The 27,841-nt window shown below is 48.1% G+C and overlaps 1 protein-coding gene across 6 annotated transcripts in view; it reads right to left on the reverse strand.

Moving 5' to 3' along the window:
- Positions 1-27,841, reverse strand: part of PRRC2B (proline rich coiled-coil 2B) — a 353,949-nt gene that overhangs the window by 313,092 nt on the left and 13,016 nt on the right. For all 6 annotated transcript variants that reach the window (XR_003942611.1, XM_030207802.1, XM_030207800.1 and 3 more), the window contains exon 2: positions 739-908. Coding sequence is in view for 5 of the 6 variants with exons in the window: in XM_030207802.1 (XP_030063662.1) it covers positions 739-853 (115 nt within the window). In the remaining variant the exon portion in view is untranslated. The remainder of the gene's footprint in view (positions 1-738; positions 909-27,841) is intronic.

Genomic DNA, 27,841 nt, shown 5'->3' on the forward strand with positions numbered 1-27,841 from the left:
GAAATCAGCAATTCATTTGTTAATATGGCAATGATTATGGATACATAAAAGCTGCTGTATGACAAGACAGTGGCAACTGATGTCAAAAATGAGGTATAAGTACAAGCATAACAGCAACCTTTAGTACATTTAAAATAGTAAATGAAAATGAACTTTAAGTGTCTTTAGCAGAGGAGTAGCCTAATGGTTAGTGCAGCGAGCTTTGATCCTGGTGACCTGGGTTCAATTCCCACTGCAGATCCTTGTGATCTTGAGCAAGTTACTTTACCATCCATTGCCCCAGGTACAAAAAAGCTTAGCTTGTGAGCCCTCTAGGGACAGAGAAAGTACCTGCATATAATGTGTACAGCGCTGCATATATCTAGTGGCCCTATAGAAATGATTAGTAGCAGTACACTGCAGCTCATTGTGACTCTGGGCAAGTCGCCTAACCTTCCACTGCCCCAGGTACAAAATAAGTACTTGTATATAATATGTAAATTGCTTTGATTATACATGTAGAATGGCGGTATATCAAATCCCATCCCCTTTCCCATATAAAATGGATCTCTCATTGCTAGTATTAAGTTTTAGGAGGATCGTGACATTTTAAGACCATCTTAGACATTTTAAGACCGTCTTAGAAAGACCCCAGCATGATAATCCTTTAGCTGCTGAAGGACAAGCTACAGTCTTCCCAAGCATGACCCCAGAATGCAAGGGGAGGAATCACTTATCCGATGGAGCTCTATCTCTTACCTGTACTTCTGATAGCTTCTACTGATTTTCCTTTATACTTGTCAAACAGGCTGAGTGATGAATATTTGCTTTTCCCATCCTTTCCCTTGGTTATTTGCCCCAAACGATCGGACATTGCGATGAAATGTCATCTAGTAGGAAAATTTTTCTCTGCACCTCTCCCGATCTGTCTTTGGAAGAAAAGGAAATTATAACTGTAAATGGGAGGAAGCAAATGGAAGTCATTCTCCAGTCTCACAAAGGAAGCTCCTAACTGAATTGGTTTTATTTTGTTGGCGAGACGTCATGATACCAAAAAAGTGATCCCCCATTATAACAGTATGAAGATACTCTGGATCGCATGCTACTAGGACACTGCACCACTCTTTATTAGAAAAATACTGAAATGCCTAAGTAAGGCAGAATCCAAAACAATTCTTGACTGTGTCAAAACAATATATCATAGATAGTAAAATTTTAAGCAATAATAATACCCTGAAACTTCACATCCTTGATGGGACCAGACCATTTCCCTATTCTCCAACCACGGTCAACTGAGCTAAGTTAACACTCATGTATGGCATCCTCCAACTTCTGGGGTCTTGTGCAGGACAGTTACATCACAATTTCATACTTCACTATCATACCCTCTCACCAAGGAACCATCTCTCATTAGATTTCCATTACTAATAGTACCTGTCAGAAAGATGGGTACAAGATCACAAAATATGAAAGGGCATTCTGCCTGGCAGAAATAAAAGCTGGATCCAACCTGTCACCACCATATTAAACAGATTTTTTTTAAAAACAGATGTATCAGAACAGCTCTTTTTCCTGATCTGTGTTCAGGTTATGGACAAAAATACTTTGATGTAACCAGGCAACTTGTTGTATTCTCCCTCAGGCCCCTGGCATGCTGGGTATAAAATAAAAATCCCTTTTGGCCATCTTGCACAAGGTCAAAAATAAATCAATGTTCTAAGAATCTTAAAATGTTTACAACTGTGTTCAGCACAAGAAAAATAGGTAATTCAAGTATTCAGGACTGAATCAAAAACGTTTTGCTTAATTCGTGTACATCCATACAATGGTTCCTCACAAAATGAAATCAGAAGCCACACAAAATCAGAATTTGACTGATTAATAGTGTACACGCCTATTTTGGTGAGTTCATTAATCAAAAATTGACATTTTAGGAACATACTGTAAATCAGAATGCCCACCTTCATTCTAGCCTATAGACATTCAGCAACATCTGATGAAATGATCCCAATGCTAACACCTTCCTCATTTAACAATCTGAAGTGGACACAAGGATACTGAGAAAAAGAGATGTGATATTCTTTCATTTTGAATCTTAGATTCCTCTTTATAACATTTATTTTAAAGATACGCTGTGTCAGCAATGAGATCCAAAGCTGAAAACTAAAGATCCAGGCACTTGGTCTAATACAAAAGGAGACAATTTATCACCATAAAAGCTTCAAACAAACAAACCCTACTGTGATGATCAACCATATCATCATCAACCACAGAGATTACAAAAGAAACAGCTCCTGAGACTCCTGTGTCATCCTTTCACTCCTCCCACAAGATACTAAATTCCCCCTTCTTCTAATATAATAATTTGCTCCTTGAACGTTCGAATGTGTCTCACTGGGATCGTAACCACCTGCTGACGTCACTGGCCAGCACTAGAACCCTGCTTGCCTGACTTCAGGAGGTGGTTACGATCCCAGTGAGACGCGGGAAGCGCGCGACCGGCAAAAAGAAGAGCGGGCAGAGATGTTGCTCACAGAACGGCACCGGAAAAAAAGAAGAGCGGGAGCCGCTTCACTGACAGTTAAAGAACAGCGGGAGCGGGCAAGAACGGCACCGGAAAAAAAGAAGAGCCGGAGCCGCTTCACTGACAGTTGAAGAACAGCAGGAGCCACTTCAGCACTCAAAAGACACTGACAGCAACAAAAAAACAGGACACTGACAGCAAAAGGGCAGTGGAAAAAACGAACACCGGCAGCAGCTTGCCAGTGAAGATGACACTAACAGCAGAACAGCAGCCGTGAAAACAGGTAACCCAGAAAAAAAAACACACACACACACGAGGATGAGGAACAGGATGGGAAAAGAGGGAATTGACGTGGAAGGGAGTGCCCACCACTCTCTCTCGAGGCTGGGATGGGGACAGAGGAAGAGAAGAATGGAAAACCAGATTGGGGATTGGGGGAACAGCAGTGACTGATTGGGAGGATGGAGATGGAGACTTGGACATTGGGTGAACAGGGTGAGCAGGTAGTGGATAATCCACTAAGGATGAGGGACCTGATGGGAAAAGGGGGAATTGATGTGGAAGGGAGTGCCCAAACACTGTCTCACAAACACACACAGCATGTGTGTCTGTCACACAGACAAACAATGTGTCTTGGTCTTACACACACTCTCTCTGTGTCCCTCTGACACACAAACAGACTCTTTTTCTGTCTCACCAACACACACACTTTCACTAAAACAGACACAGACTGTTTCTCTGACACACACAAACACTGTCTGTGTCACACACACACACAGCGGGGAAACCACAGAAAAAAAACAGACACAAAACACAGAGAGTGAACTCTGTATCACACTCTCAGTATTTCTTTAACACACAGACACACACTCTGTCTCTCTCACACACTCTCTCTCTCTCTGTGACACAAACACTCTCTTTTTCTGGCTCACCCACACAGAAACACACTCTGTCTCACACAGACTGTTTCTCTCACACACACAGACACTGTCTATCTCAAACAAACACAGAGATTGTGTTGCTCTCTCACACACACAATGTGTCTTCGTCTCAAAAAAACTGTATGACTCTCTTTCTCTCAATGTCTCTTTCACTGTGTCAACGAAAAGCAACCTACAACAGAATACAAGAGCCATCAAACAAGACTGAGAGGAAAACGACAACGGGGTGCAACACATCAGGTAAACAACAGAACAAAAACAGATACAACACGGTGAGAGTGAACTCTGTATTGCACTCTCTCTCTTTCACACACAAAGACACACACTCTGTGACTATCAGACACACACAGCCTTTTCCTCACTCACACAAACACTCTCTTTTTCTGCCTCACCCACACACTCTGACACTCACAGACACATTGACTGTTTCTCCCACAAACACAGACACTGTCTGTGTCAAACACACACACAGCATGTCTCTCTCTCTCACACACACATAATGTCTGTGTCAAACACACACACAGCATGTCTCTCTCTCTCACACACACATAATGTCTGTGTCAAACACACACACACAGCATGTCTCTCTCTCTCACACACACATGTCTGTGTCAAACACACACACAGCATGTCTCTCTCTCTCACACACACATAATGTCTGTGTCAAACACACACACAGCATGTCTCTCTCTCTCACACACACATAATGTCTGTGTCAAACACACACACAGCATGTCTCTCTCTCTCACACACACACACACACACACACACACAATGTGTCTTGCTCTCAAACAAACTCTATGTCTCTCTTTCTCTCACTGTGTCACACAAAAGCAGGCAACAACAGAATCTGAGACATTAAAAACAAGGAAAATTACATGGCGACAGCACGTGAGCAGGAAACAGCCATCAACCAAGACTGAGTACATAAATACATAAGTAATGCCACACTGGGAAAAGACCAAGGGTCCATCGAGCCCAGCATCCTGTCCACGACAGCGGCCAATCCAGGCCAAGGGCACCTGGCAAGCTTCCCAAACGTACAAACATTCTATACATGTTATTCCCGGAATTGTGGATTTTTCCCAAGTCCATTTAGTAGCGGTTTATGGACTTGTCCTTTAGGAAACCGTCTAACCCCCTTTTAAACTCTGCCAAGCTAACCGCCTTCACCACGTTCTCCGGCAACGAGGTGAAGCAAAGGACAACGGGGTGTAACACAACAGGTAAACCACAGAACAAACAAAGATACAACACACAAACAGTGATCTCTCTCTCTCAACAGGAGACCACAACACACTAGGGAAACATCACAATTCTGATATTCAAATTAAGCATAATTACTTGGTGGACAGCCGGGACCCAGCCATCGATCAAGACTCAGAAGCAAAGAACATTAGGTTGCAAAACAAGAGGTAAACCACAGGAAACAAAAAAACAGTCAACTCTGTGTCACACTCCTTCTCTCTCTCTCGCTCACAACACACACACACACTCAACAACAACAAAAAAACCACACACACACATACTCTCTCTCTCTCTGTGACACTATAAAACACACACACAGTCTCACTCACAGACACACAGACGCTCCATGTGTCACACAACAGGTAAAGCACAGAACACAGATACAACACACAGACAGTGAGTGATCTCTCTCAACAGGAGGCTGCAACAGTGGACCCAGCCATTGATCAAGACTCAGAAGCAAAGGACATTAGGTTGCAAAAGAACAGGTAAACAACAGAAAAACAAACAAACAGCTATGACACATACACAGTTAACTCTGTGTTACACTCCTTCTCTCTCTCGCCCCCACACACACACACACACACAAAAAAAAAAAGTATGTCACACACACTGAAAGACTTGAAACCTAACCTCATTATTAGACAAATAATAACTGGGTCAACTGCAGGCACTACTGTTTTTATCCCACGTATTGAATTAGCACAATCTAACACTGAACTGCCATTTACACTATGTAAAAAACAATTTCCCATGAAATTGGCTTTTGCAATGACAATAAATCAAAAGGAAAAAACATTTGAAAAAGTAGGCATTTTCCTACCAGAACCAGTGTTCACACATGGACAACTGTATGTTGCATTTTCAAGAGTACGTAAGTCTTCCGATGCAATTGTTAAAGTTATAGAGGGTCCTTAGCAAGGAAAGCTTCTCCCTCATTGTGACAAAGTTTACACAAAAAATATTGTTTATAACAAAATTTTAAAAATGTAAACCAACATTACGTTTGTAATAAAAGTTGCTTACATTATGCTTACTGTCCATTTTTTAAAATAATATACATACACATTTATATACAAAAAAAAACATTACTCATTGTACACCCTGATTTTGGGTAATGGTTACGTTAAAACAATAATTGCAAGTACATCATCATTATTCTAGTGCCCATTTCATTTCTGTAAGAAACGGGCCTTTTTTACTAGTCAAACATATAAACGGCAAGTGACCGACTCACCTGCAAATGCGCAGTACAGACTTCCCTCTCTGTCCCGCCCTCGCGTCAATACGTCATGACGTCAGAGGGCGGAACAGAGAGGGAAACGGAGTCGGACTGTCAGACGCCGCCACTGCAGCCTGGAAACGAACATTGCGCCAACGAACCTCCATCCTCCCCCCCATCCCCGCTCTCCTCCGTATCGGGCCCCCTGCACTGACCTGACAGCACCTCTCACCTCCGTGTGGAAGCGCTGCAGGCAGCAGCAGAACGATCTGCTGCTGCCTGTAGTGCTTCCACATGGAGGTAAGAGGCGCTGTCAGGTCAGTGCAGGGGGCCCAGCACAGAGGGGGGAGGGAGCAGCAGCGAGGAGGGTAGCTGGACATGGGGTGAGAGCAGGGCAGAGAGGAGGGTTGCTGGATATGGGGGGAGGGGACAGGCCAAGGGAAAGAGGAGGGTTGCTGGATATGGGGGGGGGGGGGGGGGGAGGATGGCTGCAATACTCGCTCGTTTTTACGGGCTTAACGGCTAGTTACTATATAAATTACTACTGAAAGGGATTCACTGCCTGTGTCAATGGAGTTTAGTTTCTCCTTTTGCTCTGTGTCTGACACACATGAAAAAACTCTCTCAGATGCACTTTCATTAGAGATCTATGGTGCTCTCTCTGAATGCAAAGTGAAAATGGAGGTCAATTTCAAAAGCAAATGACATTTATAATGTTGTTGCATAGGCCTGGATTCTATACATGGAGACTAAAGTTGCACACACAAATTTGGTGGTGTGGTCAAATTGCACGCGCAACTTTACAAGCCAAGCGGTGCTGATAATTGGCCCAACAACAAGCAATTATCATCACTAATTAGAATTTATGAACACAACATTCTAAGCATATTCTGTAAAGCAATGCACATAAATTCTAATACGCAGATCTCAAAAGAGTGTGTGGCCTATAGAAGGGACATGAGCAGGTCAGGGGCATTCCTAAACATTATGCACACTGTTTACAGAACAATATGTTCTAATGTTATAATGCCTTTGTATCGCTCCATGGTGCGACTGCACCTCGAATATTGTGTTCAATTCTGGTCACTTCATCTCAAAAAAGATATGGAGAAATTAGGCCTTACCTGCTAATTTGCGTTCCTTTAGTCCCTCCGGACCGGCCCAGAATGTGACTGATGGGTTGTGCACACCTTCCAGTAGGTGGAGACTGAGAAAAAAAAACTGTGACTCTAGAGAGAGCCAATAAAAGCCCTTGCCAACCAGAGAAAGATCCAGTAACTTAGTACCAAAGCAGAAAGAAGCCAAAGAGCCATCTGTGCACCCGAAAGCCTGAGAACCACCGGCACCTTGCCAACACAGGGTACGTGCCGCAGAAGAAAACAGTGTCCCCATAACCACAGAAATATGGCTTGAACTGAGAGACTAGAAATTTCTTCCAATTCTGTCATTATATATATTTTGTTTCTAAGAAATCGTAAACAAGCAACACAACTCCCAAGAAATAACCACGAACTATCACCGAATAAATCTGAATATCTGAAGGAAGGGATCTGGGCCGGTCTGGAGGGACTAAAGGAAAGCAAATTAGCAGGTAAGGCCTAATTTCTCCTTCCTTAGCGTCTCTCCGGACCAGCCCAGAATGTGACTGATGGGAAGTAACAAAGCAGTATGATCATGGGAGGGACCCTAGTAGCCCCACCGTCAAAACCTGCGCCCTGAAACCAGCTTGATGACGTCTGAATACATCCAAACGATAATGCTTCAGAAAGGAATGCAAAGACGACCAAGCTGCCGCCCTACAAATGTCCTCAGGAGGCAAGAGACACTGCTCTGGCCACAAAGTCGCTTGTCCACTGGTAGAATGCGCCTCCACGCCCTCAGGAACAGATTTTCCAGAAGGAAGGTAAGCTGAAGCAACTATTTTCTTAAGCCATCGGGAAATAGTGGACTTAGAAGCTATAAGAACCTAGCGCAAACCACCCAGCAAAATAAACAACCGATCGGAACGCAAACCATCGGAAGACTTGACATAATGTTTCAGAACCCTCTTGATATCCAAACATTTCAGGCAATGCTGCTTCTCTGTTCCAGAAGGACTTAGCACAGGCAGTACCACCGGCTGAGAAACATGAAAACGAAACACCACCTTAGACGGAAAAGAGGGGACTGGGCGCAGAAACACCTGATCCGAGCTGAACTCCAAGAACAATCATCTACAAGAAAGAGAAGTGGAACGATGCCTACCCCTCAGCATAGCAGAAATGACTCCTGCCGAGAAAGGTATGTTAACTAACCTTGCCTGCTCAAGAGCCAAGCTGTAAAACAAAATCGACCGGGGTCTGGATGAAGAACCGGTTCCTGCAACTAATAAACCTGGAAGGACTGCGAACCTGAGAGGGGAACCGGCCAACAGATTCCGAAGATCAGCATACCAGGGACTGAGAGGCCAATCCAGGGCTAACAAAATCAATGTACCCCTGAGCTATTATATTCTAGATCAGACAACCTAAAAGAGACCATGGCGAGAACGCATAGAGGAGACCCTCTGGCCAAGGTTGAAGCAGCGCCTCAAATCCTTGGACCCAGGGGGTCTCCTCGGCGACTGAAGTATGCCGGCACTTTCACGTTGGCCACCGAGACAAACAGATCTACTGACGGGAATCCCCAGCAAAGCACGAGACTCTGGAACGCGTCTTCACTAAAAAGTCCACTCCCTGAAAATCAGAGAGGTGCGACTGAGAAAGTCTGTCTGCTCGTGTTCCACCCCTGCCATAAGGACCACCGACATATCTAGCAGATGAATCTCCACCCAGCCTAGAAGAAGAAGAAGCAACCTCTAGCTCAAACTGAAGACCTTTGTTTCTTCTTGGTGATTGAGATAGGCCACCGCCGTGGCATTCTCAGACAGGACGCAGACTGACCTGCTTTCTAGCAATGGACAAAGGGCTCAAAATGCCAAGCGTATTGTCCTTGACTCTAAGAGGTTGATGGAGCTATTTGCCTCCTCCGAAACCCAGAGACTTTGAGCAAATTGTCCCAATGTGCTCCCCAGTCCTTCAGACTGACATCCGTTGTAACCATTGTTCACTGTGGAGCATCCAGCGGCCTTCCCCTGGCAAGATGAAGATAAGGAGGTACTGAGAGGGCTCCAAATCGCCTTTCAACAGGGCTTGCTACGTAACCGAGGACAGCAGACAAAAAAAACTGGGTAACTGGCAAAGTACCTTGTAGCCTCTTTAGGAGTGACTAAGCGACGATCAACCAATCCTCTCGGTAAAGGTGAACTAGAATACCCTCCAACCTGAAAGATGCAGCCACTACTACCATGAAGTTGGAGAAAGGTCGATACAATATCTGCATGAAAGATCTGAACAAAAAACAAAACCAGACAGGGAGGGATCATGGATTCACCTGCTGTGATTAAAGGAAAGAAAATTACCAAGGTTAAGAACCTAATTTTCCCTTCCTTGTCATCAGCAGCAGATGAATCCATTAACTGATGGGATGTACAAAAGCACTCCCTACGTATGGTGGGAACAGGCAACTCCGCGAGCAAGCACCTGCGCTCCAAAATGCGCGTCCTGCCTCGCTGCAACATCCAGTCTGTAATGCCGTACAAACGAGAGCTGAGAAGCCCAAGTAGCCGCACAACAGATTTCTTGAGGAAAAAGGACACCCATTTCAGCCCACGAGGAGGAAATCACTCTTGTGGCATGCACTTTAAATGATTCAAGGAAAGACCATCCTGAAAGCAGATACGCAGAAAAAATGACTTCCCTGTGCCAACGGGCTATAGTGGCCTTAGACGTCTTACACCCGCGTCGAGTACCTGTCAATACAAAAAGGTGATCAGAAGCCCTGAAGTCATTTGACATCTGTAAATACTGCAACAGAGCCCTGCGGACATCCAAAAGACGCAATTGCTCAAAGACTCCTGAAGAAATTGCAGAGTCATGGAATCGGAGGTAGGGTATTATTATGGATTAAGAACTGGTTGAAAGATAGGAAGCAGAGAGTAGGATTGCGTGGCCAGTATTCTCAGTGGAGGAGGGTAGTTAGTGGGGTCCCGCAGGGGTCTGTGCTGGGTCCGTTGCTTTTTAATGTATTTATAAATGACCTAGAGATGGGAATAACTAGTGAGGTAATTAAATTCGCCGATGACACAAAATTATTCAGGGTCGTCAAGTCGCAGGAGGAATGTGAACGATTACAGGAGGACCTTGCGAGACTGGGAGAATGGGCGTGCAAGTGGCAGATGAAGTTCAATGTTGACAAGTGCAAAGTGATGCATGTGGGTAAGAGGAACCCGAATTATAGCTACGTCTTGCAAGGTTCCGCGTTAGGAGTTACGGATCAAGAAAGGGATCTGGGTGTCGTCGTCGATGATACGCTGAAACCTTCTGCTCAGTGTGCTGCTGTGGCTAGGAAAGCAAATAGAATGTTGGGTGTTATTAGGAAGGGTATGGAGTCCAGGTGTGCGGATATTATAATGCCGTTGTATCGCTCCATGGTGCGACCGCACCTGGAGTATTGTGTTCAGTACTGGTCTCCGTATCTCAAAAAAGATATAGTAGAATTGGAAAAGGTACAGCGAAGGGCGACGAAAATGATAGTGGGGATGAGACGACTTTCCTATGAAGAGAGGCTGAGAAGGCTAGGGCTTTTCAGCTTGGAGAAGAGACGGCTGAGGGGAGATATGATAGAAGTGTATAAAATAATGAGTGGAATGGATCGGGTGGATGTGAAGCGACTGTTCACGCTATCCAAAAATAATAGGACTAGAGGGCATGAGTTGAAGCTACAGTGTGGTAAATTTAAAACGAATCGGAGAAAATTTTTCTTCACCCAACGTGTAATTAGACTCTGGAATTCGTTGCCGGAGAACGTGGTACGGGCGGTTAGCTTGACGGAGTTTAAAAAGGGGTTAGATAGATTCCTAAAGGACAAGTCCATAGACCGCTATTAAATGGACTTGGAAAAATTCCGCATTTTTAGGTATAACTTGTCTGGAATGTTTTTACGTTTGGGGAGCGTGCCAGGTGCCCTTGACCTGGATTGGCCACTGTCGGTGACAGGATGCTGGGCTAGATGGACCTTTGGTCTTTCCCAGTATGGCACTACTTATGTACTTATGTACTTATGAATCCGGAAAGTCCTCCCTAGAAAAGGAAGGTAGAACAATGGGCTGGTTCAGGTGAAACCACCTTCGGCACGAAGGAAGGCACTGTACGTACCGTTACCCCATACTCCGAGAACTGTAGAAAAGGGTCCCGACAGGAAAGCGCCTGAAGCTCAGATACGCGTCTTGCTGATGTCATGGGCACCAGAAAGACTGTCTTGAGTCACATCCTTCTCAGAAGCTCGCCTAAGCAACTCGAAATGTAATTGCTGAAGAGCCTTCAACACCAGCCCCAAGTTCCAGGCCGGACACAGCAACCGCACGGGAGGGACAGAGCCGAAGCGCCCCTCTGAGAAATCAGACAATGTCCAGATGAGCAGCAAGGGACAAGCCAGAGACTTTCCCTCAGAAGCATACCAACGCTGCCACTTGAACCCAAAGGGAATTGTAAGTCATGCCTTTTTGTAAGGCATCCTGCAAAAAGTCCAGAACCTGCGCGACTGTAGCCCGCGTTGCTGTGACCGCTTTTGAAACACACCACGACTCAAACTTGCGCCAGATCCGAGCATAAGCTGAGGTAGTAGACCGCTTACTGGCCTGCAAGAGAGTAGAGATGACCTTGTTAGAGTAGTCCTGGTCTCTCAATTGCACCCTCTCAAGAGCCAGGCCGTAAGACCAAATCAGCAAGGATCCTCCATAGTCATCGGACCCTGAACCAACAGGTTTGGCACCAGAGGCAAAGGAAGTGGAGCCTCCACCAGCATCCGACGGAGATCCGCGTACCACGGACGTCTTGGCCAATCTGGCGCGATGAAAATCACCAATCCTCGGTGCAGACGAATTCAGAGGACTCGCCCTATCAAGGGTCAAGGAGGGAATACATATAGGAGGCCCATGGGCCAGGGTTGAGCCAGTGCATCCAACCCCCGCCAAGCGAGGATCTCTCCTTCTGCTGAAAAAGCGAGGGACTTTTGCGTTTGCACTTGACGCCATTAGATCCAAACTGGGAGGCTCCCATTTGGCACAAATCTGAAGAAAAAACTTCTTCTGCCAGTTCCCATTCTGCCGGGTCAATTTGATGTCTGCTGAGGAAATCGGCTTGCACGTTGCTTTGACCTGCTATGTGAGCTGTGGACAGCAGATGCAAGTGGAGCTCGGCCCAGTGGAAAATCTGAGCAGCCTCCGCTGCCAGACTTTTGCACTGAGTGCCGCCCTGACGATTATGTATGCCACTGCTGTCGTGTTGTCTGACAGAACTCGGACAGGAAGCCCCTTCAGAGTCTTGTGGAAGGCCAGAAGAGCCTGAAATATAGCTCTCAGTTCCAAGTGATTAATGGACCACCCCGCTTCCACGGGTGTCCACTGACCCTGAGCATAGCTTCCCCGGCAATGAGCTCCCCAGCCCGAAAGGCTGGCATCTGTTATCACCAGGCACCAAGAAGGAAGTGTGAGCGGCATTCCCCGACACAGCATCCTGTCAGAGAGCCACCAATCCATACTGTACCGGGCCGGAGGGAGCCACGTTAGTCTTCATTGATATTCCTGGGATAGCGGAGACCATTGCTGAAGCAGAGCAATCTGCAGCGGCTTCATGTGAGCTTTCGCCCAGGGAATCACTTCCATGGTGGCCGTCATCGACCCCAGGAGCTGAACAAAATCCCAAGCTCGAGGGTGAGGCATCCGCAAGAGCAGACAGACCTGATTCTGAAGCTTGCATCGCCTGTGCTCAGGGAGAAAGACGAACCCCGAGGCCGTGTCGAACCGGACCCCCAAATCCTCGAGAGACAGAGGGGGTCAGGTGACTTTTGGGCAAATTGATCACCCAGCCTAGAGTCTGAAGAACCGTTATAACTCTGGTCGTGGCGAGTCAGCTCTCGTCTGCCGAATCCGCCCTGATGAGCCAGTTGTTGAGATACAGGTGAACTCTGATACCCTCTCGCCTAAGAAAAGCAGCTACCACCACCATCATCTTGGAAAAGGTACGGGGAGCTGTGGCTAGGCCGAAAGGCAAGACCCGAAACTGGAAACGTTGGACCCAAACCGCAAACCAGAGAAATTGCTGATGCGGAAGCCAAATAGGAATGTGCAAGTAAGCTTCCTTGAGGTCCAGAGACGTGACAAACTCTCCTGGCTGTACCGCCACAATGACGGAGCGCAGGGTTTCCATGCAAAAGTGTTGCACTCTTAGGGTCTCGCTGACTCATAAGTCGAGGATCGGTCTAAAAGACCCGCCTTTTCGAGGGACCACAAAGTAAATAGAGTAGCGACCGCAGACGCGTTCGGCGAGAGGCACCGGAATCACTGCTCCGAGCTGCAGCAAGACTTGCAAGGTCTCCTCTACCGCCGCCCGTTTTTGATGGCAGTGCCGCATCAAGACTCCATAAAAGCTGTTTGTGCAGGGCACCGAATTCCAACCGGTAGCCTTCTCTGATCAGGTCCAGGATCCACTGATCCAAAGAAATCTTGGTCCACTCCTCGAGGAAGAGGGAAAGACAACCCCCTACTGCAGGAATCGACGAGTGGACCGTCGTCCCGTCATTGTGGAGGACGCCCCTGAACTCCTGGCCGTCGGCCGGCCACTGCGGAACGTTTGACTGAGCAAAAGGAACACCTCTGCTGAAAACGGGCACGTTGAGAAACCCCAGCAGAGCGCCCCCGGTCGATACCTGCGAGCTTCGCGGAAACATGGCCTGGAAGAGGAGGGAAAAACAGGACTTTTGGAAGAAGGCCTTGGCCTATCCTCAGGTAACCGTTGGGACAAGAGTCCCCTAGGTCTTTAACAATCTTCTCCAATTCCTCTCCAAATAACAGAAGGCCCCGGAAGGATAACCTCACCAGCCTCTGCTTAGAGGCCATGTCAGCCGCCCAATGCCGCAGCCAAAGAAGACGGCGGGCAGAAACCGCGACATCTGCTTAGCCGAAGCTCTGACCAGATCATAAAGGGCATCAGCCAAAAAGGACAGGGCAGACTCCATACGCAGGCCAACCAGAGAGGGAATCCGCACCATCCAAGGGCAGATCAACCGCCCGCTGTAACCAGGAAAGACAGGCCCGGGCAAATAGCCGCCCTTAAGGAAAGGCCCGAGATTTCAAAGGACCGCTTCAGCACGGATTCTAGCCGCCAGTCCTGCATATCTTTCAAAGCGACCCCTCCCTCCACCAGGAGAGTGGTCTTTTTAAGTCACAGCCATGACCAACACATCTTTAAGCATCCCAAAAAGGGCCAAGTGATCTTCACTCAGATGGTAAAGCTGACCCATAACCCTGGCTACCTTCAAAGGCCCATCAGGGTCAGATCATTGAGCTGAAATAAGCTCTTGGATGGAGTCATGCACAGGAAAAGCCCGAGAAGGTTTCTTAGTACTAGTCATCCTAGGATTAACAGAGGAGGCATCGCCCTTGGCCGGATCTTCAATAGTAAGGGCCTGCAAGGCGTCAGAAATAAGAGCTGGCAGCTCGTCGTGGTGGAAAATCCGCACCACTTTAGGATCAACCAAGTCCTGTGGCAAACAGGCACCTTCATCTGGATCATCCGTCCATGAGGGCCTGCCAGACCCCTCAGACTCCCCACAGCCTGACCACAGGGGGGAAAAGGGGGAGGCGCCACCCTCAGACAAGGAATTTACCCATCTACGTTTAGCGTCAGTCCAACGCTCGGGGGAAGAAGTAAACTCTGCAGCCAACACAGGGCTATCAAAACCTGGAGGGAATGCAGTCTGCATCATAGTGTCAGACGCCTCCGGCAGAGCTCTTTTTAACAAAGGCCTTATGCATCAGCAGCACAAAGTCCGGAGAGAAAAACTCACCCTGGCCCTCCGCCCCTGAATTAGGAGAAGCAGGGGAAGGAGCTCCCCTAGCAGCCTCGGAACGAGGCGTCCCCCCACACTCAGACTCCTCCGCAACAGCGAGGGTCGAGCCACGCGATGCTTCCAAAATGGTGCCCGCTGCCACTTCCATTGAGCGGTCAGAATCACCACTCGCCATGCCCGTACTAGCACGAGCGTCTAAGGAGCACATATTGCAAAGCCCTGCTGCTGACCTGCATTTACCAGAGTGGGAGCAGTGCTTAACTGCTTCAGCAGCCATCGCCCGACTGGACGGAAATACAGAAATAAAATGGCGGCCTCGCACCAAAACTTACCCTGCACAGAACGCTGTCCGCAGGAACCTCCCCGGAGCAGCTGGCCACCACTCTCACCTCAGAAGACCGAGTCAACGAGCTCCGGTCAAGCTGCACTGAACCAGAATCTCTGGAGAAAGCCTCAGAAACAGCGACGCTGATAAGCGCGCCCTTTTTTTTTTTTTTAACACTGTGAGGAAAGTTGGAGGCAGGCAGCAAACGAGGGACTCCGGGAGGAGGGGGGATGGGGTAAGGCAGGGACAGGGAACAAAACCAAGTATGCCTTCAAAGTGGTCAAAACCAGCCACAACACCCCTGCTCTATTAGCAAAGCACAGGAGCCACCCCAGGCAGAGATCCAGGAGCTGATCAAGCGACGTCCACACCTGCTGAGAGATAGAGATATACTGAAGGCAGAAGGAGCTAGCCGTCCAGGTTCACTGTGTCTGTTCAGTGTTCTCTATCTCCACCTGCTGGTAGGCGGATACAACCCATCAGTTAATGGATTAATCTGCTGCTGACGACAAGGAATGACGGTTAGCTTAGCAGAGTTTAAAAAAGGTTTGGACAGCTTCCTAAAGGAAAAGTCCACAGACTGTTATTAAATGGACTTGGGGAAAATCCACTATTTCTGGGATAAGCAGTATGGGAAAATTAGGTTCTTACCGTGATAATTTTCTTTCCTTTAGTCATAGCAGATGCAGCCATTACAGATGGGTTGTGTCCATCAACCAGCAGAGAGAGATAGAGAGCACACTTTTTTCAGTGCCTCATACCAGCTTGCTCCACTGCCTCTCTTCAGTATTTGAAGCTTCCAAAGCAGTATGGCAAACCGCAATGGGAATAACATGAGCTTTCCTCACAGCGAACGATGGCCCTACAACAAAGGGCATTAACTCAGAATGGAGGAAATAAAACATCCTCCCGGAGGGAATAAACTCATCCTCCAAAACATGAAACTGGAGGGAATTAAGTCATCCTACTTTCTCCCAAGGACGGAATCTCCACGAAACACGAACAGAACCTGAAATAGATTTACAACAGATAGCATCAGACAGGGAGGGATCATGGCTGCATCTGCTATGACTAAAGGTAAGAAAATTATCACGGTAAGAACCTAATTTTCCCTTCCTTGTCATCAAGCAGATGCAGCCATTACAGATGGGATGTATCAAAGCAATCCCTAGATAGGGTGGGAACAAGCCACACCACGCGCCAGCACTTGCACTCCAAAATGTGCGTCCCTCCTGGCAGCCACATCCAGCCTGTAATGTCGAGCAAAGGAGAGCTTAGAAGCCCATGTTGCTGCACTACAAATCTCTTGAAGAGAGAGTGCTCCAGTTTCAGCCCAAGAAGAGGAAATTCCTCTAGTGGAATGCGCCTTAAAGGCATCAGGCGGAGGCCGGCCGGCAAGCAAATAAGCTGAAAAGATAGATTCTTTAAGCCAGCGGGCAATAGTGGCTTTAGACGCTGGAGACCCTCTGCGAGGACCTGACAGCAAAACAAACAGATGATCAGAGGTCCTGAAAGAGTTAGTAACTTGCAGATACTGCAGCAGAGTCCTGCGCACGTCCAACAGGTGCAATTGCCCAAAAGATTCTGGAAACTCCTCCTCGACAAAGGAGGGCAAGAAAATAGGTTGGTTTAGGTGAAACGCTGAAACCACCTTAGGCAAGAAGGAAGGCACGGTCCGAACCGTGACCCCGGACTCTGAAAACTGCAGAAAAGGGTCTGTACAGGACAGCGCCTGGAGCTCTGACACCAGTCTCGCCGAAGTAATGGCCACTAACAAGACGGCCTTCAGTGTCAAATCTTTCTCTGAAGCATGCCGAAGCGGTTCAAAGGGAGCACCCTGAAGGGCCTTCAGCACTTGCCCCAGGTTCCAAGCTGGACAAGGTGCACGCACGGGAGAACGGAGCCGAAGCTCCCCTCTAAGAAACCGTGCCACATCCGGATGAGCAGCTAAAGACACGCCTTCAAACTTGCCACGCAGGGAGGCCAACGCTGCCACTTGCACCCGCAGGGAATTATAGGCCAAGCCTTTTTGTACACCATCCTGCAAAAAGTCCAGAATCGGCGAGACAGGAGCCCGCAGGGGTGTGATCTCTCTGGAAGCAAACCAGAGTTCAAACTGGCGCCAAATCCTGGCATAAGCCACGGAAGTGGAACGCTTGCGGGCTTGCAGGAGAGTGGTAATTACTTTATTGGAATAGCCTCTGCCTCTCAATTGCACCCTCTCAATCGCCAGACCATAAGACCAAATCGGCCGGCGTCCTGCATGGTCACCGGACCCTGTGACAACAGGTTGGGAACCAGAGGTAACTGAAGGGGATCCTCTACGAGCATCTGTCGGAGGTCCGCATACCAAGGCCTCCTGGGCCAATCCTGGGCGACGAGAACCACTTCTCCTGGATGCAGCCGAATCCGCAGGAGCACTCGCCCTATCAAGGGCCACGGAGGGAACACATACAGTAGGCCCGGAGGCCAGGGTTCAGCCAAGGCATCCAACCCCGCCGCACGAGGATCTCTCCGTCTGCTGAAGAAGCACGGGACTTTGGCATTGGTGCTTGTCGCCATTAGATCCATCACGGGCTTGCCCCACTTCGCACATATCTGCAGGAACACTTCGTCTGCAAGTTCCCACTCCGCTGGATCGATCTGATGCCTGCTTAGATAATCGGCTGTAGATGCAGCTCGGCCCAGTGGCAAATTTGTTCGGCCTGCGCGGCTAGAGCTCTGCACTGAGTGCCGCCTTGTCGATTTATGTAGGCCACTGCTGTCATGTTGTCCGACATCACTCTGACAGCCAATCTTTCCAGGGTCACTTGAAAGGCCAGAATCGCCTGAAACACCGCTTTCAACTCTAGGCGGTTGATGGACCACTCCGACTCCTCGGGTGTCCATAGAACCTGGGCATGCTTCCCCTTGCAATGTGCGCCCCAGCCTTTCAGACTGGCATCTGTCACCACTAGGCACCAATCGGGGAGCACTAGCGGCATTCCTCGCCGCAGCATGCTGTCTGAGAGCCACCACTCCATGCTGAGATACTGGAGACCATCTTTGAAGTAGAGCATACTGTAGAGGTCTCAGGTGCGCTCTCGCCCAGGGCACCAGTTCCATGGTGGCCGTCATCGATTCAAGCAGCTGGACAATGTCCTAAGCTCGCGGGCGGGGCATCCTCAGGAGCAGACGGACCTGATTCTGAAGCTTGCACCGCCTTTGCTCGGGTAGGTACACATACCCCGAGGCTGTGTCGAACCTGGCCCCCAAATATTCTAGAGATTGCAAGGGGGTCAGGTGACTTTTGGCCAAATTGACGACCCAGCCCAGAGATTGAAGTACTGAGACCACTCTGGCTGTTACATGCTGACTCTCTGCAGCAGAGTTTGCTCGAATGAGCTAGTCGTCCAGGTACGGGTGAACCCGAATACCCTCTCGCCTTAGAAAGGCAGCTACTACCACCATAACCTTCGAAAAGGTGCGGGGAGCTGTGGCGAGGCCAAAAGGCAAGGCCCGGAACTGGAAATGCTTTCCCATCACCGCAAACCTCAGAAACGTCTGGTGCGGGGGCCAAATTGGAATGTGCAAGTAAGCTTCTTTCAGGTCCAGAGACGTGAGAAACTCTCCTGGCTGTACCGCCGCAATGACGGAGTGCAGGGTTTCCATGTGAAAATGCCGCACTCTCAAGGACTTAATTCTTTTAAGTCCAGAATAGGGCAAAAGGACCCTCCCTTTTCGTGGCACCACAAAGTAGATGGAGTAGCGGCCGTAGCCGTGTTTGGCGGGAGGTACCGGGGACACGGCCCCTATCTGAATCAGACCTAAGTCTCCTCTACCGCCGCCCGTTTGGCGGGAGAACCGTATCGGAACTCCACAAACACGTCTCTTACCAGGGCATCAAAATCTATTCTGTAACCGTCTCTGATCAGGTCCAAGACCCACTCCTCGGCAAAGAGAGAAAGACGTCCTCCGATGACAGGACTCGAGGAGAGGACTGGCGCACCATCATTGAGAGGGTCGCCCCTGAACTCCAGGCCTTGAGCCAGTGGCTGTGGAACGTTTGTCCGAGCGAAAGGAGTTCCTCTGCTGAAAACGGACATGAGAAGTGAACCCAGCAGAACGCCCCAGGCGGTACCTTCAAGCTTCACGGAAGCGAGGTCTGTAAGAGGAGTGGACCGCCGCACCCTTAGAGGAAGGCCAAGGCCTATCTTCAGGCAAGCGCTGGGGTTTAGCTTCACCCAGGCCCTTCACAATTTTCTCCAACTCCTCACCAAACAGGAGAAGGCCTTGAAAGGGCAACTTCACCAACCTTTGCTTAGAGGCCATGTCCACCGCCCAATGCCGTAGCCAAAGAAGACGGCGAGCTGCCACTGCTACTGCCATGTGTTTAGCCGAAGCTCTGACAATATCATAAAGGGCGTCAGCAAGAAAGGACAAGGCCGACTCCATCCGCGGAGCCACATCTGAAAAGGGCTCCGCTTCATCACCGGGCTGTTCCACTGCCTGTTGCAACCAAGCCAGGCAGGCTCTAGCAGCATAACAACTGCATGCAGACGCCCGAATAGTGAGACCTGCAATTTCAAATGACCGTTTAAGTGCTGATTCCAGTCTACGGTCTTGAATATTCTTCAGGGCAACACCTCCTTCAACAGGGAGGGTAGTTCTCTTTGTCACAGCTGTGACTAGGGCATCCACTTTAGGCATAGCAAAGCGAGCCATATGCTCCTCACTCAGAGGGTATAATTGCCCCATAGCCCTGGAAACTTTCAAAGGTCCCTCGGGGTCAGCCCATTGAGCCGAAATAAGCTCTTGGATGGAGTCATGCAAAGGAAAGGCTCAAGCAGGCCTTTTGGTACTAGCCATCCTAGGATTCACAGAGGAGGCTGTGCCACTGGCAGGGTCTTCAATAGAGAGCCTGCAGGGCATCTACTATAATAAAACGCAGCCTCAACGTTCTGAGGACACTGACGTCACTGAAGTCACTCACACACCGGTTCGTGGTTTCATGGGGGTGAAGCCACACAACACCTTCATGCCCCGCCCTCACGTCACACGTGATGACGTCGAGGGTGCAACACGAAAACAAGGCTAATTAACGCACGGGGAGCAGAAGGGAAACACGCGGAGCCGCCCAGGACGTCCACATCAACCCGGCCCCTTTCCCCACATAGCCGCGCCCCTTAGAAGTTACCGCCCCGCCCACGGTACCATACTCACCCTCAGCAACGTCCCTCCCCCCCCGTCACCTCCCCTCCCCTTCCCTTACGCCTGTCTCCCTGGTGGTCTAGAGGTACCTGTTCAGTGGGGGCAGGAAAGAAAGAGCCCCCTCTTTCCTGCCCGTAGCGGTGGTGGTAGCATCCTTGCTACATCGTGTGGGAGTCCGGCTCTCGGCGTTTCAAAATGGCCATCGAGTTCAAGCTGCATCGCGAGACTTCAACTCTCAGTGGCCATTTTGAAACGCCGAGAGCCGGACTCCCACACGATGTAGCAAGGATGCTACCACCACCGCTACGGGCAGGAAAGAGGGGGCTCTTTCTTTCCTGCCCCCACCGAACAGGTACCTCTAGCCCACCAGGGAGACACGCGTAAGGGGAGGGGAAGGGAGTCCCCTGCCCACTAGCGCCCGTTTCATCGCCGCCAGAAACGGGCCATTTTTACTAGTCAGAAATAAGTGCTGGCAGCTCATCACGGTGGAAAATCCTCACCGCAGAGGGATCGTCCAGATCCTGAGTCACTTCTGCACCAGACTCTGGCTCCTCAGACCATGAAGGCCTGCCAGAGTCCTCCGAATCCTCGCAGCCCGACCACGGGGGGGGGGGGGAATGGAGGTGCAGCACTTTCTGAAGGGGAATGAGCCCTTCTGCGCTTCATAATCTGCCAATTATCAGGGAATAACGCCTCAGAGGGCATACCCAGGCTAGAATCCACCGGGGGGGGGGGGGGGGGGGCATTAGAAGAGGCCCATACCGGGCTTTGTGGGAGAGCTCTTTTAAGCATGTATGCTTTATGCATTAATAAGACAAAATCTGGGGAGAAAAAACTCACCCTGGGCACCCGGATCTCTGCCGGGGCTAGTAGCTCCCATATCAGCCTCACTCCGAGGCTTCCCCCCGGGCTCAGGACTTTCCGTCTCAGCGGAGGTCACGCCATGTGGTAAATTCAAAATGGTGCCCGCTGCCAGCTCAGAACGGGAAGAATCGTCGCTCGCCATGCTCGGGCCGGCTCTAACGTCTGTACAGCACGATTTACAGAGCCCCGCTGCTGATCTGCGCTTGCCACACTTTGAACAGTGCTTTACTGTCTCCGCAGCCATCACCGAAAACGGCGGTAAAATTCAAAATGGCGGTTCGCGCCAAAATCGCCCCAATCGCGGGCCCACCCCGGAGGAGTCAGAAAACACTCTCACCTCACTGGACCGAGTATCACAGCTCCGGTCCCACAGAAAAAGGCAAGGAAAAACCTCTGTTCCAGCGTCTAAGCGCTTTTTTTTTTTTAACGCTGTGAGGAAAGAGGTAAATAGAACTCCGGAGGCTCAGATGAGTGGGAAAGGCAGGAAAAGGGCGAACCTATGTGCCTGCATCCACTGTTGGTGGGGAAGGACAGGGAAAGCTAAGCAATGTGTCCACATCCACGGAGGTATGGGTAAGGCAGGGAAAGGGCGAACCTATGTGCCTTTAAAGTGAAGCTGCTATAGCCTCCAACACCCCTGCTAACAACTGGCAAAAGCACAGGAGCAACCTCCAGGCAGATTTTAGATGGAGCTCGAAGAAGCTGCAGCCACTCTGCTAGGGGAGATAGAGAATACTGAAGAGAGGCAGTGGAGCAAGCTGGTATGAGGCACTGAAAAAAGTGTGCTCTCTATCTCCCTCTGCTGGTTGATGGACACAACCCATCTGTAATGGCTGCATCTGCTTGATGACAAGGAAAAAATGTTTGGTACTTTTTTGGGATCTTGCCAATTTGTGACCTGGATTGGTCACTGTTGGAAACAGGATGCTGGGCTTGATGGACCTTTGGTCTTTCCCAGTATGGCAATACTTATTACCTTCCCTTTCAAATCGTTAGGAACTACTGATGGACAGGGAAGATTTGGTATCATCTGCAAAGAGGCAAACCTTACCAGAGGGCCCTGCAGCAATATTGCTTAAATGTTAAAAAGAACCAGTCCAAGAGCTGAACCTTGCGGCATACTACTGGTAACATCCTTTTCCTTGGAATTAGCTCCATTTACCAGTACCCTCCGTCACCTTCCACTCAACTAGTTCCTAACCCAGTCACTTTAGCTCTTCTTATGGCTGCACTTGCCTCTTCTGCTCACGCATGGGGGATGCTTGTATACCCTGAGTCCTGTTTCTGCCAAGCTTGCTTCTGTATCCTGCGTCCTGTTTCTGCCAAGCTTGCTTGTATTTCCTGAGTCCTGCTTCTGCCTAGCTAGTGTGTATATCCTGAGTGTATATCCTGAATCCTGTCTCTGCCTAGCCTTTGTGTACGTCTTGTCCCCTTGGTCTGTCTTGTGTTTCTGGCTTAGTGGTTGCATGCAGCTTTCAGTCCAAGCCTAGTATTTAGTCTAGTCTCTCTCCGGACCCAGGGTGGGTCCTCTGGATCTTCAGTTCCTGCCTTATCCTGCAAGTCCTGCCGGCCACCAGCACTCCGGAGCTCAACTCCGGAGGAACTGTGGTCAAGCGCAGGTGAAGTTGTTCCTGTTCTGCCTGTTCTAGTGGCCTGCCTCAGTACTACTCCAGTCCAGAGTTCCAGTCCTGCTCTTCTGTGTATCCAGTTCCAGGGTGGTCTTGCCTGCTGCTGCCGCTCCTTGGCATTGGCCCAAGGGCTCACGTATTCCGGTTCTGCCTCGAGGACCCGATAGAATGCAAAGGCCCCGACAGAATGCGAGAACCCGACATTTACATACTCAACTTACTCATTCTCAAAACCTCACTTTCACTGCTTATAATATTCTCCTCTAAGACTTTGCTATTGTAATTGTATTAACTATGTAAGCCGCATTGAGCCTGCAATGTGTGGGAAAGCGTGGGGTACAAATGTAACTAATAAATAAATAACATGAGGAAGGACTTAGCAAAACTAAAGGAATGGTTTGGAATTTGGCAGCTAAGATTTAACTAGAAATAAGTGCTCTAATCTTTTTAAAAAAATGTATTAAAGATTTATTTTCAAAAAACATGTACAAAACTGTGCAATATAACATCTAAAACCATTCATATCTACACTCAACCCTATGGACATTACATATACTATGAAGTGTCACAAAAACATCTCAATATAGTCCTCTTACAAATGCCCCTCAATTGGAGCAATCTTATCCCAATTTTTCAATGCTGCAACACTGCATGAATGGCTCAACGCCAATAACAATAATCACTTCTCACAGTCCAACTTGGTTCCAATCTGTAGACTGAAAGCAATGAAACTCTGACTAATCTGGGGATAGCGGTCGCTGGGAGGACTTTGAAGTTTGTCCCACTGGGTGTGGGACTGCTCCTCCTGATGAAGCTTTATGCAAAATATGGCTCCACATTGAGGAGCTAAGGAAGATGTGAGAGCTTGCAACTCTTCCTGGACATCTATCTGCACTGAACCTGCAATTTGTATTGAGCAATCTGAGTGACGATTAAGATATATTTTACAACGTTTTCAAGGGACCAAATGTTTTGGCTCCTTTGAGACACTTGTAAACTGTTGGTCCAGACTGGAACCAAGTTGGACTATGAGAAGTGATTGTTATTGGCGTTGAGCCATTCTTGCAGTTTTGTAGCGTTGACAAATTGGAAATTTGGATAAGATTGCTCCGATTGAGGGAAATTTGAACAGGACTATATTGGGGTGTTTTTGTGACATTTCATAGTATATGCAATTCCATAGGGTTGAGTGTAGATATGAATGTTTTCAATTAAAGATTTTAGAAGTTATGTTGGACAATTTTGTATATGTTTTTTAAAAATAAATCTTTATTAATACATTTTTTTTGGAAAAGATTAGAGCACTTATTTTTAAGTAGTCACAGGATTTGCTCGATTTATTTTGTATATTCTCCGATTATTGGTAAAAGCTAAGATTTAATGCCAACAAATACTGTCATGCATTTGGGCTGCAAAAACCTGAGGGAAATGGTACAGTTTAGGGCAGTGATTCCCAAACCTGGTCCTGGAGGCACCCCGGCTAGTCAGGTTTTCAGAATATCCATGAGAGGGATTTGCATGCAGAAAAGGCGACAGTTTGGGTGCATAGGGAGAAGAATGGACAGTAGAAAAATGAGGTGATGATGTCCCTGTATAAGATATAAACAGGATGGAGTCTATCCAGAGGGCAGCTACTAGAATGGTAAGTGGTCCTTGTCATACAGAGTCTGGGGACAGACAAAAGATCTCAGTATGGAAGGAAGTTGGGAGTGGGAAAGATATGATAGAGGCATTCAAATACCTACCCAGGAGGTGCAAAAATGCACAGGAGGAGAGTATCTTTCAATTTAAAGGAACGAGGGGGCACAGGATGAATTTGAAAGTGGACAGAAGTAACCTGAGGAAATGCTTCTTCATGGAAAGGGTAGTGAATTTGTGGAATGGCCTCCTGGTGGAAATCTTGGAGATCAAAACAGTATCTGAATTCAAGAGAGCTTGAAATGTATTCCTACATGTTCATTTCCGTTCCTTGAGTCCTACTAGACCAGTCCAGATAAGCAGGTTGTGTCCCTTCCCGACTAGCAAATGGAGGTAGAGAAAGCTGAATGTTCCAGTAGCATCACTAGTTTAACAGCTGATACAGAATCCTTCAGTATGATACTGCCAAAGCAACCCCCCCCCCCCCCAAGCACTTCTAAGTTCTTTGCTCCCCTCCAGTTTTCTGTATTTTCTCTTAACTCTGTTTATATGTTTTTTTTTCTTTTTTTTCCAGAATCTTTTTGGGAAACCTCAGCAGAACTGAGCAACTTGTATATATAGTTAGTCCTTGCAATTTCTGGATCCAATCTGAGCGTAAGACCCAGTCTCCAGAGATCCCACACCAGTTTTTCAGGGTGGGACCTGGACTGGTCTAGTAGGACTCAAGAAAAAAAAAGTTAACTCACCTTCCATATCGTCACACTAGACCAGTCCAGATTAGCAGGATCTACCAAAGTAGCCCCCTACTGAGCAGGGGAAGACAAGACTCCCTGAATCACTGCTCTGCCAAAGGCCACATCTCCCATAACCTGGACATCAATCTTGTGATGCTTCACAAGGGAATGTAACGATAACCAGGTCACTGTCTTGCAGATACCCTCTGTCAACACTGTCCTGGCCTCACCGTCTGTGTATGGGTAGAGTGAGCCCTTAGCCCCTCAAAAACCAACCAAACAGCACCAGAGAATATAGCCACCTTTATAGCCAACTTAATGCAGCATACTAAGGAGGACTTGGAGGCCCCCTCCCCCTTGCATAGCTTCTGAAACAGGACAGAAAGGAAAAAAAAAAAAAAACAATCTGTGAAAAGGATTTGTGATCTCCAGATAGTGTAAGAAGGTATACAACTAACATCCAAAATCCCTGCTGACCGCAAAAGCCAGTAGCACAATTACCTGGCTGAAAGGGGGACACTGCTTTGGGATGTTATAATGCCTTTGTATTACTCCATGGTGCAATACATTGGGCCTGCAAAGAGGTGGGAAAATGTGGGATACAAATGCAATAAATAAATAAATACTGTGTTCAATTCTGGTCGCTGCATCTCAAAAAAGATGTGGAGGGGCATAATCGAATGAAAACGTCTATCTCCATGGGCGTTTATCTCCGAGAACAGATCCGTGAAGGGGCGGACCGAACCTTATTTTCGCAAAAAATAGACGTCCGTTTTATTCGACAATTTATGAGCTGGGCGTTTTTGTTTTTCAGCAATAATGGAAGATGAAAGCGCCCAGCTCAAAAACGAATAAATCCAAGGCATTTGTTCGTGGGAGGGGCCAGGATTCGTAGTGCACTGGTCCCTCTCACATGCCAGGAAACCAACCGGGCACCCTAGGGGGCACTTTTACAAAAAAAAAAAAAAGTAAAAGAGCTCCCATGTGCATAGCACCCTTCCCTTGTGTGTTGAGCCCCCCAAATCCCCCTCAAACCCCACTGCCCACAAGTCTACACCATTACTATAGCCCTAAGGGGTGAAGGGGGGCACCTACATGTGGGTACAGTGGGTTTGGGGGGTTGGACGACTAAGCATTAAGCAGCACAATTGTAACAGGTAGGGGGGGGATGGGCCTGGGTCCACCTGCCTGAAGTCCACTGCACCCCCTAACAACTGCTCCAGGGACCTGCATACTGCTGCCAGGGAGGTGGGTATGACATTTGATGGTGAAAATAAGTTGTGAAACATCATTTTTTTGTGGTGGGAGGGGGTTAGTGACCACTGGGGGAGTCAGGGGAGGACCTCCCCGATTCCCTCTGGGGGTAATCTGGTCATTTAGGGCACTTTTTGGGGCCTTATTCGTGATAAAACAGGGTCCAGGAAAAGTGCCCTAAATTCTAGCTACAAACGCATACTTTTTTTTCCATTATCGGCGAAAGGCGCCCATCTCTGTTCGGGTGATAACCATGCCCCAGTCCTGCCTTCACCACGCCTCCGACATGCCCCCGTCAACTTTGTGCGCTTCCACGATGGAGTGCAGTTGAAAACGTCCAAGTTTGGCTTTCAATTATACCGCGTTATTCGTTTTTGTGAGATAAACGTCCATCTCCCGATTTAGGTCGGAACTTGGGCGTTTTTCTCGTTCGATTATAAGCAGGATAGTGGAATTAGAAAAAGGTACAGAGAAGGGCGGCGAAAATGATAAAGGGGATGGGAAGATTTTCCTATGAGGAAAGGCTGAAGTGGCCAGGGCTCTTCAGCCTGGAGAAAAGACGGCTGAGGGGAGATATGATAGAGATCTATAAAATAATGAGTGGAGTGGAACAGGTAGACGTGAATCGTTTGTTTACTCTTTCCAAAAATAGTAGGACTAGAAAATTTTTCTTCACTCAACATGTAATTAAAATCTGGCATTTGTTGCCAGAGAATGTGGTAAAGGCTTAGCAGGGTTTAAAAAAAGGTTTGGATGGCTTCCTAAAGGAAAAATCCATAGACCATTATTAAAATGGACTTGGGGAAAACCCACTGCTTATAAGCAGCATAAAATGTATTGACCTTTTTTGGGATCTTGCCAGGTATTTGTGACCTGGATTGGCCACTAACTGTTGGAAACAGGATGCTGGGCTTGATGGACCTTTGGTCTGTCCCAGTGTGGCAATACTTATGTAAGGAAGGACAAAACTGTCTGAATTGATACATCACTCCCCAAGGAGAGAAATGGATTGCTACAAGAAAGAGCCTATAGCGCAGAGACTCTCCTCACCAAACAAATAGCAACTAAGAATGTCATCTTAAAAGTATGATCTTTTACAGAAGCCCACTTCAGAGGCTTAAACAGTAAACCAGGGCTGTGGAGTTGTTATACCAAACCTTCGACTCGGACTCCTACCGGTATCAGGCTTTAAATTTTTTGCTCTGAATCTAAAGTACTGATACATATTTTTGTCCTGGATCTATGGTACTTGGTAAATATAATTTGCAGGACTGGAGAGGGCATGAGGGGTTGAAGTTACATGGTGGTGGAGGCCTGCGGAAACAAGACAAGAAAACACTACCACACATCATCAAAAGAGGCGGCA

Source organism: Microcaecilia unicolor, chromosome 6 (genome assembly GCF_901765095.1).
Source record: "Microcaecilia unicolor chromosome 6, aMicUni1.1, whole genome shotgun sequence".
Classification (NCBI taxonomy): domain Eukaryota; kingdom Metazoa; phylum Chordata; class Amphibia; order Gymnophiona; family Siphonopidae; genus Microcaecilia; species Microcaecilia unicolor.